This window comes from Cinclus cinclus, chromosome 1 (genome assembly GCF_963662255.1).
Source record: "Cinclus cinclus chromosome 1, bCinCin1.1, whole genome shotgun sequence".
NCBI classification, from domain to species: domain Eukaryota; kingdom Metazoa; phylum Chordata; class Aves; order Passeriformes; family Cinclidae; genus Cinclus; species Cinclus cinclus.
In genome coordinates this window covers 68,557,813-68,579,068 of record NC_085046.1, presented here as the reverse complement: position 1 = coordinate 68,579,068, position 21,256 = coordinate 68,557,813, and the positions used below count along the sequence as shown (strand labels likewise).

Here is a 21,256-nt window from a genome sequence, read left to right as displayed (position 1 = left end):
TCTGCTTCCTGCACTTTTTTTGTTACTTTTCTTTCTTCTGACTCTCTTAATCGAGTGCACCATATCCAGGAGACAGCTACAGTGCCTACAAGTACAGGACTGAAATCTGAGTGGAAGCAACAGTGGAACCAGAAAAAGTCCCTAATGAGCTGACAGGCAGACACTTTGTTCCTTCTGGACAGGAGTTTCACATCAAGCAGAAAACTCCAGGGATCTATTTATTTATTTTGGTCAACAACTCCAGTTCTTAAATACCTGTTGAACTCAGCGCTTCATAGAGAAAATGCCCTCCTCATTTCTCCAGGGAATTAATCTCAAGTGTCTGGAAAAGAGTGACATAAAGTAACCTGTTTTTTTAGTACCAGGACACACAGGTTCTCCAGTGTGTACTTTTAACAAAACCACGGTTACAGTGCACAGTGCTCCAGCAGAGCTTGCCCTCCTCCACTGCACCATGGCACTTCTCAGATCCTAGTCCAGCTGAGGCATGTGCGAACACTGCTCTCTCCCCTGCTGCTTCTGCCAGAGACCATTCTCCTCAGAGAATAAACAAGAGCAGAATGAAATGTATGTCCTTAAACTAGTGCATTGATTATGTGAGCTAAGTCACTGATGGAGATGTATTGGCACTTAAATGCCTGACTGCAAGGGAGAGGGCTGAGGCATCGCTGTACAAGAGGGTGGTCTCTGCCATGGGACTAGGGCAGAAAGCTGGAAGGAGAGGCCACAAGAATTTTTAGCCTGCCAAAAATTCCTCCAAGCACAAGCCAGTTAGAGAGAAATGCTGGAACATCCAGGAGCTGGGGACATTACCCAGAGAGGTGCAAGAACATGGATCCAGAACTTGTGATGCAAGTACTGGACCATGCTTTCTTCCACAGTTCAGCACATGTACTTCATCAAGGCACAGCTGTATTTCCAAGCCCCTGAACCTTCTTCAAATACCCTTTTTCTCTAGGTTACTATCTGGCTTTTTTAGTCTAAATTCAAGAATTTTTGCAAGAAAATTTGAAAGATTCCAGAGTGAATGTATAGGTTACTAAAGCAGACATACAGCTTACATATCCAAAACTGGAGTAGTGCAAAGATTTGCACATCATTCATTAGACTTTAGTAAACTGATTTCTTCTCTCACAATTCATACTATAACCAGAATTCAAAGAACGTGAACAAAAAAGTTTCCAAGATATTAGCAAGCACTTAGGTCTCTAAAAACTACATAAACTTTATCTCTAAAAACTACATAAGTGTCTGTACAAGTCATTTAAGAAGGGACCAGATGTTCTCAAAAGACAAAAATATAACTCATACTTTTAGGTTAATCAGTAATTGCAGTATATAACTTACGAACAAATTCATTCACAACGCTACATCAGGGAGTTTTCTTTAAAAGAAAGGAAAAAAACAAGAAATATGAGCACTGATATGGTGTGTATGATTAAATTCTGTACACTGTCAACAAATAAAATGAAGAATTAAAAGTGAACCTTTTATTGTATCTGACTAAATAATACACACTTTCAGAATTACTGCAATGAACACTGCCTGCAAATTTCATCCTTTGAGTGAAATTTAATTAACTTGAACTAGTAAAAATCCCACAGGGTTATATTATTTGTAAGTGAGAAAATAGGAGTCATGTCTGCGTGACTGGGGATGGGAATTTGGCTAGCCTTGTTTAATTATGGTTCCTCTTGAAAGGCACATAAATATTTATGTGAATTCGTGCACTGACATTTGTTGCTGGACTTGAACATTCAAAGTCACTACAGATAACTTTTAAATGCACCTTCTACATACACACAGCTTTTCCTCTATGCACATCCTGTTACTATAACTTGGCTTGTTTTCCTGACAAGCTAACCTGTAGGGATAAGCAGGAAAGGGAAGTAAAACACTATTCATTCCAAGGTGATTTATGAACCTATGCATCCTTCCTTCTGCAGCAGAAAGTTGGCACACGCACACACACAAAAAAATGTGTCTGTGTCCTCACTGGAAGAAGCATGTGGGGTAAAAACAATTCCAACCCTGAATGCTGCCTGTCTTAAGTGCAGCTCCTGAGAATGTCACTGCTCATCTCATTTCCAACACTAGCCCATCCTGTTTTCAAGTACTGCCAAGTGCCAAGATGAAGATGAGGAACAGGGCAGCTAAAACTCAGTAAGCTGACAGTTTCAGCACAATGGGCTTTACATGTACAACTTCTCTCTGATACTCTCTGTAAAAAAAAAAATATCTTGCTGCTAGGAAAAATTAAAAAGATTTAAAAAACCAAAGTCACTTGGACATGCCTGCACAGATGCATGCACATGTGTTATGGGAAGCTTTTACTACCAGCCACCCTACACAGCACAGAACACTACCTTGGCTCTATGTAGCAAGAAAAAGCCATTTAGCAGCTGTCTTACAGCAAGAGGGAGAAAACCCTAACAAACCAGCAGAGGGAACAGACACTTCACAATTTAGTCTTACACTGAGGCTATAACACCACTTCAGCTGAGGTAAAGAGTTGCAAGTAAAAGGCAACTTTTTTGGATTTAACTATCCATTTTAAACACTCCCTTATAGACTAAAGTCATTAGTTGTATAAGCAGCTGAGACGATGCAAAGGAATTTGAAAGAGGAAGAGAAAGCCCTTCTCACTGCCTTTCAGTGGCTGCACAGCTTTTGGCTGTGTGAGAGACTTACGAATCTATTTGACATTGCTCGGAATAAAAAACCACCAATTAAAAAAAAAATCCCTAAAAGTGTAATTACAGTTCTGAGCACTTACAGGTATTTGTGTGACAGAAGGTAAGATTTTGCAGACTGAGCATACCCAGGGTGTTGAAGCTGGTCTGGAACAATTAAAAGACAGATCCTTTAAATGGTAAAAATGCAAGCTGTGTTCTGAGCTGGGGAAATTGCAAGTGTACTCTAATCTCATCTGACTGTCATCATCACAAGTGTAACAACTGCAGTGTTCCATCTTAATTGCATTCACAATTGACCAGTCATACAAAAAGTACCTCAAATAAAATTAGTTCCTTAGGCTTTTTTTCACATTGACAGCACACAACATTTTCAGCAATTGAAATGGAAAAATTGATTAAAATTATATTCTGCTGCAATATCTGCATCAAGCAAACATCTTCTAACCTTCCAAGGAGCTTTAGAAAGAGAATATATTTACTCTACTTTGGCATGCTAGAAGACTTAGTATAAATTAATTTCAAATGTGCTGCCTTCAATGGTACAGTTTTTCCAGGATTCAGGACAATGTGTTTGCAATGCTTCAAGGGCACCTCTGCTTCAGAATACTGTGTAGGGGTTAAAATAAAGATGAGGGTCCATGCTCTAATGGCAGACACTATGTCCCTTGAAGGGCCTATATCCACTCTGACCATCAGAAAAGTAAAGTAAATTCAGCAGAAGTACTGAGGAAAAATAGGCAAGCAGACTTATTATATGAGTTGTGATTTGACTGTAGTGAGGGAAGCAACGTAGAACAAGGAAGATTTATACTTACAAGGAGAACACTGCAATTCCAATAACCTTTTCCACTCTTGCATAAATTGAACCCCCAGGCACTTGATAAAAGGCAAGCACAGCACTTTTTTTGAGCAGCTGGAGAGCTCCTACTGCATATTATTTTTTTTTCAACAGTTCTCCTACAAAGCTATTGAAAATTGTAGCAGTGCTGTTTCCAGAAAATCATACCCTGGCTCAGTGAGAGAACAGCCTGTGGTGGCTCTATAAGCAAAGCAGTTCTGTATCATTTAACAATTAATGGTCACTTTGAGGTGAGCCAGTTAAGATTTTTTTTTTGTTCAGTGGATCCCTCTGTGATCACTCCTACCAGATCTGCATCAAGTGACTCAGACAAAGGAAGGCTGGTTACATAAACAGAAGGTAGGTGGCTTAACAACCTTGATCTTATCACAGACCTGTCAGGGGAGAGAACTGCACGTTACTGCAGAGCTAACTCACATGTCAGTGCACTGGAAAAGTATCAGATGTTTTCCACTTCCTTCAATTCGGGAATGCTTTGCAGGGTTATTTATTGAGCCAGTTCGGATTACACAAAATAGTTTCAGAGCCTGCTGTTTCCAGTGCTTCACCTGCCTTGCCAAGGCCATGCTTGCTACTGAAGTCACAAGAGGAAAATGGAGAATGAAATCTATTATAACCTTGGAATCTTCAGGATTTCAGAGCCTATACACTTTTGAAAAACAAAGAAGGAAAAGAAAAAAGGAGAAATCTCACCCTTTCTATTAATACCTGACTGGAAGAAAAATTGTTTTACAAATCTGACATCATTACAGCTCAACACTCAGAGGTGCTCCATTTTGGTACTTGTTCCTCCTTCAGTCAGCAGCAAACTTTCTAGCACTCTACTCTAGCTTTCCAGGACACATATTTAAAAAAAAAAGAAAAATCTTAAGAAGCCACATTTAGCCTCTCAGATCTCTGCCTGTGTAATTTACAGGATTAACAGGTTACACTGACCTAGCTATAAATGAGAAAGATACATCACAGCTGGACATCCTAACTGGTCTGAAAGCTTTTTCCAAGCTTCCACAGGCTTTTGAAACACAGCCTATGATTTTCAACAATATTTCTACCTTTTTTTCTCCCAACAGTGTAAGAGGAGGAACATGCCCACTCCTTCTGCTACTGTGCATCCGAGGGACACCCCTGCTGCCTTGCTCCAAGCTGAGATGTCATCTTTTTTCCAGCAAACCTATTTCCAGAGCTTATTTACCAGTTCATTCAAGTCTAGACTTTCTAATTTTGCAGCATAATCTGTAGCTCAGTCACCCATGAAACTGCTGAACAGCCTGCAGTTGTGTGCAAATCCTTACTATGGGTTGTGTTGCCTGAGCTCAGGTACAGTCATTAGCAACAGCATACAGCACTTTAATGGGGAGCTCTTTAAACCTGCCAGGAGCATTTGTCAGAAAAAAAAATATATATCTCTTCCCTTCTTCCTCTCCTTCCCCTTAAATAATTTAGTTAATACCAAAGTCCTAGCTTTGGCTCCAGAAAGTGACAAAAGCAGGGATCCTGACAGGGAAACAGATACAGCACAGGACAAGAACAGCTGGAAGGGAAGGCTTTTTTCCCTTCATTCATTTAATGGCCCTGCCCAGTATGAGCCCCCACTCCCCCGTATCTCCCAGGCTCAGGCAGCACTAGAGACACTGTGCTCAGTAGATGTCCCAAACCAAACAGGGGACAAGATCAGAGGGCACACCCCACTGACAATGGCACACTTGATGGCCTCCAGAGGGAAGGTGGGTGCCCTGCCTGGCAGAGGGCTCAGCCAGATGCTGGCACCAGCCTGACTTGGGCAGCAGCATGTGAGAGGAGAGGGGGTGAAGGGGGAACTCCTGCCCTCAGCCATGAGAGCTCTGGTGTCAGCTGGTGGCAAGGAGCCCTAAGGAAGTGACTGTGCTGAGTCAGCCACAGCATCTGCCCTTCTCCACAAGCACCCAGGAAAAAGCTGCTCTGTGATCAGGGCCAAGGCAATGACCCAGTGATACAAAAGTGACCCAGATGCAACATGCTCCCCCACCCTCCAAGTAATCAGATTTGCTCTCTCTCATGACTTCCACGTTTCCTGAGTGTACTTGGTCCCACGTGAGTTGCAACAGCAAGCAGAGCTATCTGCAGTAAGTCTGGCATGCCTTGCCTGCTGCTGCAAATCCACAGATACCAGCAGAGGCATTACTCAGGCACCCATGACCCTGCTAAGGGCTCCCACACCTCTTCCTCTTGCTCTCAAGCTTGTCCAAAGGACAATTCTTTTCAGGGCCATTTTAGGGCTTTCCACCCCAATGGGTAAAGTCAAACCTCCTGTCTTTGGCTGGGCAGCAAGCTGTGGCGCTGTACATCCATCCGTGCTGAGCTAACAAGGGCACAATGCCCATTCCTTCCTCTCTGGACACGCACACAGCAACAAATACCAAACAGAAGGCACCCTGAGAAATAGAAAAAAAAGCAGCTTTCCCCCCTGCCTTCCTTCAGTCCCTAGCCTACACTCTCTTCTACCTTTAGCTGCTGGGCAGGTCGTACGTGCCCTTCCGACCACCATGGCCAGAGCGCTCTTTTGCATCCTTTCACCATTTCTCTCCACAGGAGATTTCGCCACTGTCTGAGCACACTCTTCCAACATTGCAGCAGAAATCTGCTAAGCAGGGATAATAGGGGACCCATCCAGCATATAACAATGGGCAGCTCCAGCTCTGTGCATCACATTGCTGCTGAATATGGCATATCAGGAGGGAGCCACTGTACCTCCTGGGAAGAGCTTCTTGAGGATTCTTGTTGGTCCTTGACTGTACAAGCTGTGTGCTAACTGCTGAGAAGCACAGGAACCCACTGAAGATTGGTAGGAAAACCTCTTTCCAGGTAGGAAAACACTTCTGGAAGACAGTAAAAGCTCCTCCTCTTCCACATCAGCATGAAAGAAAAGCCTTTCAAAACTGCATGTGTTTGATCAGTGGAGTAGGATTCGCTGCCTTTCATTCTCCTGGATGATGCAAGGACCCACAGCAGCCAGGAAGGGAAAGTCCTCCCCTGAAAGAGCTCATTGCTCCTCTGCTTCTCTCCCTCACAGCAAGTACCATCACCTGCACAAAACCTGTCTCTTTCTGCAGCCTCACTAAAGAATTTCACCTGAAACACCTCTTCCAACAAAAACTACGGCAGCTGCAGGAAGAATTTTCAGTTTAACAAATCAACATCCCAAGGGGGTTCCTTCAGATAAGCCCTGAGCAGCTCCAGGCAAGAGGCTGTGCTTGGAGGCCATAAGAAGCAAGCTCACCACAGCACTGAGGAAAGCCTGCAGAGGAGCACAGGCAGCTCCCTGCTGTCCCTCCACAGAAGGCAGGGCTCATCCCTGGCACACTCTGCACCTTAGGGCAGACAGTTCCAAAAACAGCACTACACTACGAAGAAGAGTGTGGTTTGGATGAAGGCAGCTCAATCTTGGCAGCTCTGTGTTTTAAAGACAGCACTTTGGTGCTCTTCTCGCTCCCAAAGCATCCTGAACTTTTATTTACAGTTTCCCTCAGGCAGGTCATAAATCCAAGCACAACTAGCAAGCTCAAGACAGTGTAAAAGGATCCCAGAGGCAGACTAATTACCTTTGCAGGCTATGCAAGCCTATGCAGTTTTCTTCTGCACAGTAGCTTTGGAAATTTTGGCTAATGGCTGCCACTAACAGGTCAAACTTTCCACTTTCCATTGTTCTGTTCAGGGCAGCCAGCTGGGAGTTCAGGGGCAACAAATCTCCAAGGGAAGAAATCAAGGCCATTAAGGGAAAGGGAAGAGAGGTAATGAATCATAAGAACACTCCACACACTTTCCCAATTCCAGCAGAAAAGATGGTACATAAAGACTGAAAGGAAGCCTTATACATTATGAGGACTAAAATCAAAACCCTCCCCAAAACAGAAAACCCTACAACTTGCATTCTCTTGAGACTTCAGGGATTAATTCTCTCCAAGTATGCTACACCAAGATGACATCATCTTTGTTTAAATTATTTAATATAGTAAAAACCCACTCCCCCCCATCTCTCAAGACAGAAGGTCAGAAGATTTATCAGAGGCGCAGGTGCTGCATCTTTCACATTTTCTCACCTCCACATAAGTGTGCTGATGTTCAGCCTGCAGCTAATTTCACACAGTTCTCTCCTAACACCTACTAGCTCTGTTTAGGCATTGTCTATCCAGACAGCAGTGGTTATAGCAAACACCTGAATTTTAAAGGGAGTAGGGATAAAATACCAGATTCAAATCATTGCTCTGCACCAAGTAGTGCAGGAAGCAACCAGGATATGCCATTTTCTGAATGAAAGCCTGAGCTGACAAGTTACTGTCTGGTCTAAAGCAACATATACGCTCTTTCACACCAATCCTAAAAACATCCATAACCAAACTTCTATTTACTTGGTATTTCCCCATGAAAATAATCAATTGCAATCTCATAATAGTTAAAAAACCCCTCATCAAGTAAGAAAAACTAATATGCTGCAACTGGGCTGTTAACAATCCTGACAGGCCTGTTATCCAGCAGGACATCACATTGGTTATCACTGAAGCCCCCTCTCACGGGAACCACATAAGCTAAATTATTTTCCCAATAAAAGTGCAATGTCTTCAAGATTTTCATGAAAGATTCTCACTAGAGATTACATGAGCAAAGATAAATACATGAGAATTTAAAACTTTTGGATCTTGGGTACCATATCAGGTATAACAACAAAGTGCAATACAGAGCAAACTCTTGTCTGTTGCAGTTAGGCTTCTTTTCCCTTGGCACAGACCAGAAATAAAACAAAAACTGTTGAATTCCATACTACAAAATATTCTGTGCAAAGTAAGGATACTGTGCTAAATCTTGATGGGTTAGATACCATCTGCAATAGGAAGTAAATAAAATTTTATAAAGATCTGTACAGCAACTTCAGGGATATAATTAGATAATACTTTTCCAGAGCCATAATAAAGAGGAGGAAATTTTGTGTTTTCTTAGGTTGGTGTGGTGCTATCTGTTAATTACAAACAGCCAAGGAAGCAGAAGATGCTCTCTGGAACATATCCAAGGGACACAGATTAGGCTAGTAGCATCGTGGGTATACCCTCCAAAGGCAAGGACTCCAGAGGGGGTTTTAAAGTGCTCTGGCTCCAAGTTTAGTAGCCACCCCATATGGGAGCATGTAGGTATTTCTTACAAGCTTTCCCTCAAGATTCTCTGAGATTTCCACACCCCCCCCCCCCCATGAAACAGATAACAACAATACCCAGCCAAAAACCCAAAATTACCCAAGCAAAAAATAAAAAGAGTTGATAAAAGGACTTCAGGATCTTCTAGTATATTTTTGCTGTAACTTCACAATCCTAAGGTAGGGGACACAGGATATTTCTGCAATTAATAGAGGAAGTTCTGAAAAAATGCCAAACTGCTAGAGGCAGCCAAAGTGGTAAATCTCCCACTGAGCTCAATATTGGAGGGTGAAATCTATTCCCATTACATGTTATGACTATGAAGAGGTAACTTCTAGGTATAGAAAAAAAACAAAAGACAAACCCAAGCCACCTTTTGAAATTAATTCTTAGACAGCTTCACAGGCTACTTTGTAGTAACCTAAAGACACAGCTTCAAAATCCTCCTTACCAAAATTCAGGCTAAAGCTTTTGCAATCAATATGATCCTGGTTTGATCTGTTTGAACAAAAGCAGGAAGGCAGAGAACAGCAAACCACATACTCGATAAAAGCACATTTGTATGGTGATGAAGGGATACTCACGCAGTGCGTACAGGGAGAGGACTATTCCAGCCAGGCAAAATCCCTCGAAAAACCTGAGTGTGCTGAACATAGTCACATTCACTGAGAGTGCCACAGTCAGTCCAAATATCAAAATGAATATGACAGAAAAGAGCAGTACAGGCCGTCGACCAACCCTAAAAGTAAGAAAGCATGGAGAAACAGTGTTAAAAGCCAGGATGGACATAACGCTGGATCATTAAAACTGGCAAAGGGGAACAAGTCAGGCAATCCCTTCCAAATATTGCCATCCATTTTTAATGTTTGTTCTATTCTTCTCTCTTTTTTTTCTTACTAAATCCCAGATTTCTCTGCCAGCTTAGCATTGACAAGTCCATCTCAGAAGGGATTAAGCAGAGACAGCACATTGTATTGGGGCTTGTTTCAACCAGCATTTTCAAAACAACAAAGGTAAACAAGGAAGCATCTAAGAACTACTGTAAGGCCATAAATAAGTCCCTAGGAGTTGAAAATCAACTTCTCAGAGCTTTCTGTAGTAGCACAGGAGGATACATGGCATTATATACTACATGGCATAATGTATTTTTAGCTGCAGAGGTCTCCTCTTTCCAAGAGACATGTGCTTTTCAGTCTCATCTACAAGAGCAGCCAGCTCAGCAAACTACTTTTCTTGGTCTCATTTGTTGAGCCTAATAAAAATGGACTGAGCACAAAACAGGGCTCAGGTCACTTTGCTGAGCCTTAGAGAGTTGATAATAACACTGACAGGAAAATTGTGAGCTCCAAGGCCCTCCACCTTGCATCCCCATAGCAGTTGGAGAGATCCACAAAACCAGCCTGACTGGAGGGTAGGGTGAGGAATAAACCACTTCAAAAATCGTTACAGGTAACAGGGGCAGAGGACTTGCAGCCCTATTTTGCAGTTGCAACCTGCAACTGCACGTATTGGTACAGAGCTAACAAGGAGGAAGAGTTATACCAGTGGGGTCAGCCACTGCAGAGTTTGGCTCTTTCAAGTCCAAGGAACATAAGATTTTTAACATCTCTTATTCATATGTTTAGTCTTCATAATTCCCCTTTCTCTCCCCTCTTTCTGTGCAAGGAGAATGATATGAAGCACCAGAGCACATGGTTATTTTTAAGCAAGAATTGGATCATTATGTGGAGATTTCCAAAATTTTTCAACGTGTCAACTCCCACAAGTTTTCCAGTGGAACTGAGGATCCCTTTTAGTCAGCTCCATATGCCATTTTCGCAAAGAATACATGAACTTGCTTTTCGTAGGCAGCTTTCACAGACCCATTCAAAGCAGACTGTCAGCTGTAAGCCAGCCATCAGGTTGAATGTCAGCACAATAAAGAGCATTTAAATCTCACAACTTAGTCCGGTTTCACATGCTGTAGCATTTCTATTCAATTATTTCAGCAGATTGTCAGCAGCAGTTATAAAATACATTATACATATGCATTCACAATTAAAACTTTGCATTTTGCAGAACTTAAAATAGGGAGTGAAGGGCTGGAAAGGAGATATCGTTATAAGTTTTTACATTTTTGGAAACTGAAAGAGTGCACCAGTCATCATTCAGGCTTTTTCAAAGTCACACGTAAGAAAGTGTTGTCATGGCTCCTTGCATGAAAAGAGACTTATTATTATTTTCAGCTATAGTATCACCTGGGAGGCCTCTCAAAGACTGAACTTGTTTGCCTTAGCCATTCAAAGCTTTCAAAAGAGAACCAACATACAAGCTGAAGAAAGCAAGGTCAAAGCAGGTGCTCTCCATCAGTGTACAAAAGCACAGGCCACTGGAAGATGAGCTGCAGTGGGGCTGAGGGTGGGAACAAAATATTACTGACTCTGCAATGCACAACACACTGGGCACACACTGGACATAGGAACAGTGACTGCTGCCTGTGCTTCCGATTTTGTATTTATGGAATACAGCACTTAGACAGGGAGGGGAAATACCTCATGTGAAACCTTGTAAACAGAAAAAAAAGCCTATGAACATTGTGTTATCAGCTATCTGCACAGACTGTTGCAGCCCCATTTTTGTTATGCCAAGCTGTAATTCATACCAATTAATATTTGTGGAAGTGTTTTGCAGATGAAAGGCATTATGCAAACACTCAGAATTAGGAACTTAATTCTCATCACAAGTCTGACCTGCCATTCCCTAATGTTGATTGAAAAAGACCTCATGCTTAGCATACTTCAGTTTCCTTCCTCCCCTCCTCCCACCCTCTGTACTCAAGGTTATCCATCATTAGGACACAGTATTTCTTCTACCACTATACAACTTACACAAATGAATGGTTGCTGCTAATGAAAAAAATCAGAAAATTCAAGAGCCTCCTGAGCCTGTAAAAACTAACCGAGACCAGATAAACCATCTGGTAAGAGGCATTTCCTCGCAAACACAAAACTAGTCATCTTCTTCACCAAGGCATGCAGCACACTTCTCAGAAAACAAAGCTCCAGGGCAGCTATCAGCCATGTATTTGGTGATCCAGCAGTGTTTTGACAGGATTGTGTCTTAGAGCATTAAAAAGTACCGTTTATATGCAGACAGCATTATCTGTCTAATAGTACATGGAAACACTTGTGAGAAATTAAACCATACACAATTTCCCTGGCAAAACAGCCCCAGGATGCTATCTGCTGCCATCCAAACTGTTTCAGAGAGAGATTACTGTATCACAGAAGTTTCAGCCTACACTGCATCCTATTATCTAGATCAAATGCTAAATGCTGCCTGCACAGGTAAATAACCAGGGATACAAGCAACCCCAGGCTTTTGAAGAATCTGCAGCCCCCACACAGTATGATAAACAAATACATCGAAAAGATATTCCTAATGTCAGAGTTGCACCACAGGGGGACAGTGAATGGGCTGAGGACAGAACCTACTCTTCCCATACTCCTACTACCTTGCCACCCTGAGATAACCAAGCTTTACTCTTGCAGCTGATCAAATTGCTCTTCCCATGCCCTTCTCTTCAGGATCTTTCTTGCTTTTGGGACTGGAACTGACTCAAAGGCTCCAAAAAGCATCAGTGCAGGTGCAAAGCAGGGTCACTACAGGGCAATGACAGGTACAGATCTACTGTCTTGGTGCTACATGAACACCATGCCCACCTGATCCAGGAGGAAACCTTCCACACAAACCTCAACAGGCTCTGTCCAGAGCAGGTAGGATTGCCAACAGCATTCTCTGCCTGTGGAACAAGGAACTTATTCAGGCATTGGACACAGCTGGTCTTCCCACAGCCAAGCATGTTTGCAGACCTTCGTCCTGTAGATTTTCCACACAGACCTGTCCCAGTGTGCACACCTACTGTGTTTTGAAGATGGAGCACTCAGTTTACTTAGCAAATTGCCTTAATACACTCTATGCCTTACCTCATTCAGCTTTAAAAGATTCTTTCAAAGAGGAAAAGCAAAGCCCCTAATGGCACAAAAACCCCAAAGCATCTTCTAATTATCTGAACTGGAGAGTGGTGTATATAAGAGAAATGAAAACAGATTTTTAATTTTTATAACACTTTTTATGCATTACTCTGTTTTATCTCCCTGGCTCTTGCTTAGGACTGACATGTTTCCTTCATTTTCTCTTTCTACCAGATACAATCCATACAACCCCTTTGTATCCATCTCTCTACACAACCCCACAGCTTAGCCGAAATGCAAGCTGTGATTAAATAGCAAAGTAATTTCCATTTATGTCTTCTTTTACCAGCCCCGAATGCTACTGCTAAATGGTAAAAAAAAAAAAAGAAACAATTGAGCACAGGAGTCCTGCTGTGTCAGGTGCATCAGCTGGCAATGTGGACCAAACAGGAGTATGAGGACCAACTTCAGTGGCAGCAGTCCATGTCCATTCTAGTCATCCACAAAAGGGTCACTGTTCCCTCCAGCCAACAAATTACCCTTTTTCTCCTTTGTACCACAGCTAGAAACCAGTTCTCCTAAATTCACTAGACATTTCTAGATATTTGAAAATCAGGGTAATTTCATGCTGCATTAGCTCAGCTAAGCAGCTTGCAGGGGGAGTCCAAGAAACTCATGTGGCAGCGCAAAGTACACACTGGGGACAGAAATGGATGGAAGCTCAGGATGCTCCTTTTAGTGGCAGAGAGCTATTAAATCTGCTTACTGCAGTTCTCTCTCAAAGCCAGTGCCTTAGGCAACAAGTTGTTCACTTATTTGTGGCTTATTTGTCAATTATAGCAGCACTTTCCTAACTTGGTAATAAGTCTGCTTTCTTCACACTGATTCCATTTTAGGAAAGCCAAGCAAGATCCCTCATACATTTCCCCTCTATATTTTCTATGGATTCTTAGAGCCCCATTTTACTGTGGTATTTTAATCAAATTCAACTGTATTTCATGCATGTCCCCTGCTTCACTGAAAAGTCATGATTCGTCTCTTGCCCAAAAAAAATTTCAGTGACTATTCAGGAATTAAGATGTGATTTTGCTAGGAATGTTTGATCCAAATTACTACAGAGCTGCAGGGGTCCTTTTCTCTCCCAATAGACTGGAGAGTTGCTGACATTTTATAAGATTTCCCTAATAGGCAACTCTTCTTCTTTTCCTGTTTTAATGAATGGCAAAGAGTTAACTTGGGGCTATTAAAAGTGCCAGTGCTGGCAACTGTGCTGGAAGGCACTAAAGTGACAGGGGCAGCATTATAGAGCTATTGTTTCAGATGCTTCAAGTTTTCACAGAAATCACTTGAGTCATCCATGTAATATTTCCCCCCCCCCTTCTGTACTACAAGGCCATCTTTTTAAATTAAAGTTGAACCCTCAGCATCATTGGGGTATCCAACAATGTTTTAACTGCCTCAATTCAAGGAATTGTGATCTACTCTTTTTAAGTTTAATACTCCAATCCTAATAGCACATAGGTCAGCAAATCCTTGACACTACATCACAATGTTTCCTAACAAAAGCTTTAAAAAAAGAACAATTGAAAGGTTTGCAAAAAACAGCCTTCGACTCACCAGAAGGCACTGTGTAAGCGCAGGGTTGACATTACATTAGTCATGTATTCAGTGAAATCAATGCCACTTCCCATTTCTTTTGGTCCTCCCGCTTGGTTAAGCAAACAAAAACCAGCCCCAAAATAAGGCTTCATTTGTATAATTAGAAAATACTTAGTTCAATACTAGCTTTACAGCTGCAATAAATTGTGTCAGTGGGAAACAAGTAAGCCAAGTATCAAATTGTGCTACTTAACTTGATATAAATTACTCAGGTCCAATTAACACACCTTACACTGTTTGTCCATCATGGTTCTTTCAGAACCTTAAAAATCATTATGTAAAGGTTCCTAATGAACATAAAGTAGAAGGCAATCAAAACAATATTTAATACTGTTATTTATTAATAGTTACATTGCATTAAATGATTTTTCACTTACCAGTCAGCTATACATCCTGTTATCAAGTGACCAAAGATTAATCCTACAAGCAGGGAGAACTTAGCAATGTGGACTTTCCAGGCAGAATCACAAACAAGATCCCACTGAAAGAAATAAAAGAGACAGATAAATTGAAATAGATTAATATCTCAGATGTGTTTAAACATACTAAGACAGTGTAGAGCTTCTTCCAAATGTCAATCCTAGCACATGTGAAAGTAAATGGCAGAGGAAAGCTTTCCCCCTCAAGTGAAACCCCAGACCCCAAGAAGCAAAGCAAAGACTCATTCACCTCAGTGAGTTTTATCAGATCCTTAATTGTAAAATGACAATATCCAGCACTTAAGGGTCACCTTCTCCAGACCTCCAGGAGGTTAGTCTAAGGGGAAATCTCCATCAGGCGCCAGCAGTACCACTGCTGCTGGTGGAGCAGCTCACCGTCCCAGCCCCTGACATCTATTACCAGAGCCCTGTGAAACCCCATCAGCAGCAACCTGACAATTTAAGAGCAAGTTCCCCAATTAATCTCCTCAGGGCTGCTTGGAAACATGGGGGAAAGTAGCTCCTTTGCCACAGACCCCAATGGCCATTTGGTCCAAGCTCTCACAGTGTGAGAGTTTCTTTCGCTTTCAGAAAAGCATCTTGATTTCCCTAGGTGGTAGAAAGAAGATGATGACTGAATAAAGGCACAGCTTGTCAGGACAAGTCTTGGCATGGAGCCATTTCCAGAGCAGCTGGAAGTCCCAGTGCAGCCATACAACTTCTTGGGACAGCAGCCCCCCCAGTGACTTTCTACAGCTCAGAGACAGGACAGGATTTGAACCTCCACAATAAATCTATGCTAGCACTGAAATTAACCTTTCTGTCCAAAGAAAGGGGAAATGGACCATTTCAGGCAACCTGCCACTAGGGCACTGCCTCATTCCCAGGGGAAAGATAGGAACAGCAAGGTTTCTAGTAAGGCTTCCCTAAACTCCAAGCCATTTTCCTCTGAGGCAGAGGAAATCAGAAGAACCAGGCTGCATTCCTGGCTTTAGTCCAACATCCTCATTGCCCTCAGACATGTAATGTAATCTTTCTTATGTGTAAAGTGTGGATGGTTACTATTATACCCTTGAATAAATGTAAGAGGATATGTTTGTTCGTGGTTTGTGAAGTGTTCAAATATTGATGATAATGGCAGCCACACACTTCTCATGACAAATAAGTACAGCTAACTTTGGAGAGTCAGATACTCCAGAATTGAAACTTTGCAGAATAAATGGTCGTTTGCGTGTAATGTAATAGTAGCAGCCCTTCTGACACTAGCTATTGAAGTTTCATAGCCAAAATCACAAAGTAAAAATACCTGATTTATTTTTAAAAGTCAGATGTAACTTCAAAAAAAAAAACTTCCCTCAAAAGAGTTCAATTAAGTGCACTGCACTTTTAAGCATTTCCATGATGCACAGCCCTTCCACAAACAAGGCAAAACTCAGACCTCTGGTCCAACACCATCGATGTCCTCACAACAATATACCATCTCACCAAGAGATATAGCAATTTTGTGGCTGAAATAAATGTGCCAGCACTCAGGGTCAGGTTTTTGTTTAAGCTAAATGTATTTAGACTTACTCACTGCACTGATCTGCAAAAGTTGGGACACGTATGTTTCATCTTCCACCTTACAGACTGGAGGCACTAAAGAACCATAAACAAGTAGTATAACAAAGGTTTTTTCCACCAAATAGCTATGAATAATTTGCAGCAAAGAACTCAGCAAGAAACTGTGGATTGCTCTCCAAAAATGTTGACTTTTCAGAAGCAAGTAGAGGAAATGCAATTACTAATACTAGCAATTCTGGAACCAATCTCTAGCTAGCAAACAAAAATACCTGCCCAGACAAGTTGCAAACAAAATGAAAGTCAGAAGATACCTCTGAGGCAGAGGCAGCCTCTGAAATGCTCCAGGTTCATTTTCGCAATCCAGAAGATGCATATGCTGCTTAAATCTGAGAAATAATTTTTGTTCGTAGATTAAAAAAAATCGAGTTTATTAAAAGGATTTCTTTTTAGACAAGAGCAGATTTAAAAATTCAATCATTCATTTTTATATCAATTGATGTCAGAGGAACAGTAGTGTCCTCCAAGTGCAAAAAGGAAAAGGAGATATCCTGGTGCCTTTCCATTTTCACAGCTTGCTGTAGCTAGCCAGTGATAGCCAGCCCTCACGCAAGCCCCAGGCAGGGAACGTGCAGTACCAGATTACACTCAGGCAAAGGCTCGTGGCTGGAAAAGCCAAAATCTCATGAAGGGCTGTTATGAAATTCCAGCCCAGGACAACAGATGTCAACCCCCCCTGGCACACTGGCACAGAGAACAAGAGTTTAAAAGCAGGAGAAAAGTCACTCTATCAGCTTGTCCTTCAGTGGTGCCCAAAACACACCCACTCCTGTCGATAACTTATCTGCAAGTCATCCTTTGTTTGTTTGGTTTTGAGGCTATTGTCCAACTCCCCAGCTGCTCTGAAAATAAAAACATGTATTTCCTTGCAAACCCTGCATCTGTCCCTTTCCTGCCCTCTGTTAAACGCTCACTGCTGGCCAGCAGAAATCAGAGCTGATCCCCCAAGCCCACACAGGCAGACTCTTGACACACCAAGGCAGGCCCCAACCTTCCCAAAATATCTCCTTCTGCAAAACCCTCCAAACTTGTACATACACCACTAGTGAAATATATCAACAGTTGCTTCAACACACAATTCTGGAGAATCTGCCATGACCCCAGATTACTTGCTCAGTACTAAGAACTGAATTATATTCTGGTTTCTTCTCTGGCAGCTGTCATAAACCAGAGAGTGGTCACCATGAAGCAGTTAGCCAAAATAAATTTGGCAGAACAGTGGTAGGTGCAACCAGGGCATTCAGTTTGCAAAGGGTGATGACAATAAGGAGAGAGAAAAAAAAATGGATGCTGGAGTCAAAAGCAGCCTCAGGTAAAGATGACATTAATAGGACAAAATACAGATTTAATAGCGAGTATATCATCCCCACATATCTTAACACAGCAGCAAAGCAAGCCAGCAAAGCTTTGTCATGCTGAAAGCACAGAGATTTTGCCGGAGACCTGTGTTCCCCCTTCCCTTCTCCATGGAAAAGCCTCAGCTTTGAAGAGCTAGAAATAAAGCAGGAACCTTGATACAACATCAGTTCTGTCTCTCCCCTAACATATACCAGGGCTCAGCAGAGCAGAACAGAGCTGACACATGCCCACATGGCACAGCTGTGCCCAGAGCTGTGGCAGGTCCTGCCCCAAACACCATTACTTTCATCTTGCAAAGATGACACTCTGGATTTGCTCCAAGGAGAAAGGAGTGACAAATTCCCACGGCCCTGCAGAGCAAAACTGTCAGGTGGGCAGAGCTGACAACAGTTCAAGTGGCACTCCAAGTCAATCTGCACTGGGAGATTGTTTTGGCTGGACACTGGACAGTAATCCTCTACCATCTCTTGCAAAAGGTAGATTAATCTGTTACAAGCAGGGAAACCATTAAATCCCATAACTGCTCTGGCTGAATCCCCTGGTATTTCACTTGGGAGTTGACAGTGCCAAGCCTGAAGAAAGAATGCTTCTAAAGTTTCCCTGGGATTTCTCTGTGTGTGCCTGGCTTTTGTATGTCTTTCTGTCCTCCATCCATCCTCCCAATACAAGAAAGATAGCAGATAAAGTGACTTGCTAAACAATAAGAACTGTATTGTTATGCCAAGCCAAAAATAACTATATTTAAAATATGCTGGTGGAAAAGGAACATTAAAGAACAAAACTTTTTTATAGCAGTACAGCAACATAGAGAATTTGCCACCTATGCAGATGTGCAATATATTGGAAGCATTTTTTCATGTTGTGACACCGTATTTTGGTCAAAGCTGAAGGAGTCACACCTTCAGGAGCCTAATGTTTAACTGGTATCAATGAGTCACCTCCCATGCTGTGACTCACTATAATTCATGGCGAGATGGAGGACTATTTAAAACATGGGATGCCTGGGAAGACAGCTGGCAGAAGGTAAGCCACCCAAATAGTAACCATCATTTAACTTCTTTACAAGGAGTGAAAGCCTGAACAGGGCTCATATAGTGAATCAGTATTTGCACTGCTATAACTTATAAAAGTAAAGTCTGCTGCATGTTAAGTACAAACACAAGCTGTCTGAATTAAGGGCTCTTGTCTCAAAAGCCCTTGCCCTCCAGTGGCCATAATACTGTCTGTGGTACCTAAGCACACCGACAGTGTGGTGCCAGTGCTAAAATGTAAGATGCCTGTTGAGGATTAGGTTGGTTCTCCCTTCACCACCATACCGTGAGATATGCGAGGCAGACCTTTCTGTCCTAAAAATGGGCAGTGAGAAAGCAGGAGAGATTCTCTGGTACAACACTAACCCAGAGCTTGGCACAGAAGTTCCCCACAAGAAGGGAACTGGGCACACCCCCTCTACCCACACTGTGGGTTCACAGTCTGCTTCCAATACTTGATGCCCAGATTGCTTCTGAAAGGAAACACCCCCATCCCCAAACAGTCTGCAGGTGGATTGTAGCTCTGCTGTGACACCTCTCTGCAGCAGTTTTAGCAATAAGAGACCAGAGGATCACCAGAGCTGCTGCCTTGGAAGGCCCTAAGCCAGGCATGAAGCTGCAGCCTTGGTCCTTCCCCAGCCAGGTAGCACCTGGCTGCTGTGTCAACCTTCTCACTCTCCATCCTGATGCCTCACAAGCCACCTATGACCTCCCAATCTCTTGAGTGAAGGTCACACTTGGGGAGCCCTATCCCCTACGTATGATGTATGCCATGTATGCCACAGCAGCAGCAAACCCTGCCTGGGGAAAAGCCACCAGCTTGCCTGCTCATTAGGGAACGATTTTAGGACCAATAAATGAAAATAAGAATCGATTCTTCATCACTGAGTTATACTGGGTCTCATCTTCCTTTGTTCCTCACCTTCCTGTTTCATTTTTTATAACCAAACCCTGTCAATTTATACTGCACAGAACTAGAAACCATCTTCTATACAAACACATTATCCAGTGAGACTTTAAATTTATGAAGGCATCATATTATCAAATTTTTTTTCCTAAAAACCCAAATGACCTTAACCAAAGTTACTTAAAAAAAAAGAAGAAAATAATAAAAAAATACAGTTCTGTTTTTCATATAATATACATTTAAAAAGGCAGAACAGTCTCCAGGTACTTATTCCTGGGGGAAAAGCCCCAAGTCAGCAGACCAAGCACTACTTAAAAAAACCCTCAAAACCAATAGGAAAGCAAAGCAGTCAGTAGTTCTAATACAATATACCTCACAGAACTGAATAATCTGAGTAGCACTCATAATTAAAGACACAGGACACCACTGTTCCAAGATGTCCCTCTAGACTACTGAAGGACAAAATGCCTCTCCTCCCTTTCTCAGCCCCCAGCAAGAATGACACTGGCAGCATTTAATTTTAAAGAAAGAGCATGAGATCCAGAAAGTGGCGTGATGCTCAACTTTTCAGAAAATAAGTGTGCAGTAAAACCACACAAGGAAAGTTGCAGAAGAAGCATCCCAGAGGGATGCTCCAGCCCAACTGCAACAACTGAAGGTGGGGGGGTTTGTGCCACAGGCATCTCTGTACCTCCTTCTCAGCCATGGCAACGTGAGAGCATTTAAACTATTTAACCTTTGGGGTTCAGTGTAAAGGTGCCTCTCCTTTGAGATCATAGCTGGGCAAAGTACTCCCAGTCTGTATTTTAAGTGTCAATAAAGTGTTCTTGAGAACACGTGGCATTTTTGTGACCATCAGTACAATCAGCTGGGTAGAAATACCAAGATCTTGTTTGAAAATAAGAACATTAAGTAGAGTAAAAAGCTAATGGAATTAATCCTGGAAGACATGAGAAGAAGGTATAAAATTTCATAGTTTTATCTATTTTTTTTTTTTACCAGCCACATTCAGAACCAAACCTCTCCAAATGACAACTTTCCTCATGTTTTTAATCAGACACAAGTGGACTGGAAACTAGAAGAGTCATTAAAAAACACAACATGCAAGAAAAACAACAAACCAGCTATTAAGAGGTTTTGTTGTTTGTTTGCTTTGAACAGCCACTCAAGTAAACCTACACCACACCTACAGTGGAATGCCTCAGCCCAACACACAGTCAGCACCTGACTTTCAAGCTACTTCCTCTCTGTATGATGCTAGACCTCTAAAAGCCAAGTACATCTAACGTTGTTCAGCTTTATCATAAGTGGATGTTTTTGCTGAAATCTTTGACTAGTACCTAAGCGCTTAGACCCTTAATACTTCAAAATTTTTACTGAGCAAGTACACACTGGTATTTTGGCAGGTTTATAATCATCCAGATTTGCAAGAACTTTTACTCAGGTGTCAAGAGAAATGTTGCTGGTACCACGGTATGATCTTTAGCTCAACATCTGCCTTCTTCCCACTCCTAGCAAACCTCGGGTCCCTATCCTCATATACTGGAGCTTGCTAACTCAACAGATGCCAGGGCTTTTTTGGTTCAGTTTC

At 42.2% G+C, this 21,256-nt stretch overlaps 1 protein-coding gene across 4 annotated transcripts in view; it reads right to left on the bottom strand.

The window, feature by feature from the left end:
* The window catches only part of SLC22A23 (solute carrier family 22 member 23), a 105,300-nt gene that overhangs the window by 72,206 nt on the left and 11,838 nt on the right, over positions 1-21,256 (bottom strand). For 3 of the 4 annotated variants that reach the window (XM_062492395.1, XM_062492483.1, XM_062492552.1), the window contains exons 2-3: positions 14,707-14,810; positions 9,302-9,456 (exon numbers count right to left, since the gene is read on the bottom strand). In XM_062492395.1, the coding sequence (XP_062348379.1) occupies positions 9,302-9,456; positions 14,707-14,810 (259 nt within the window). Of the gene's footprint in view, positions 1-9,301; positions 9,457-12,418; positions 12,499-14,706; positions 14,811-21,256 lie in introns of those variants that run through there. The other variant, XM_062492622.1, reaches the window with a different exon arrangement.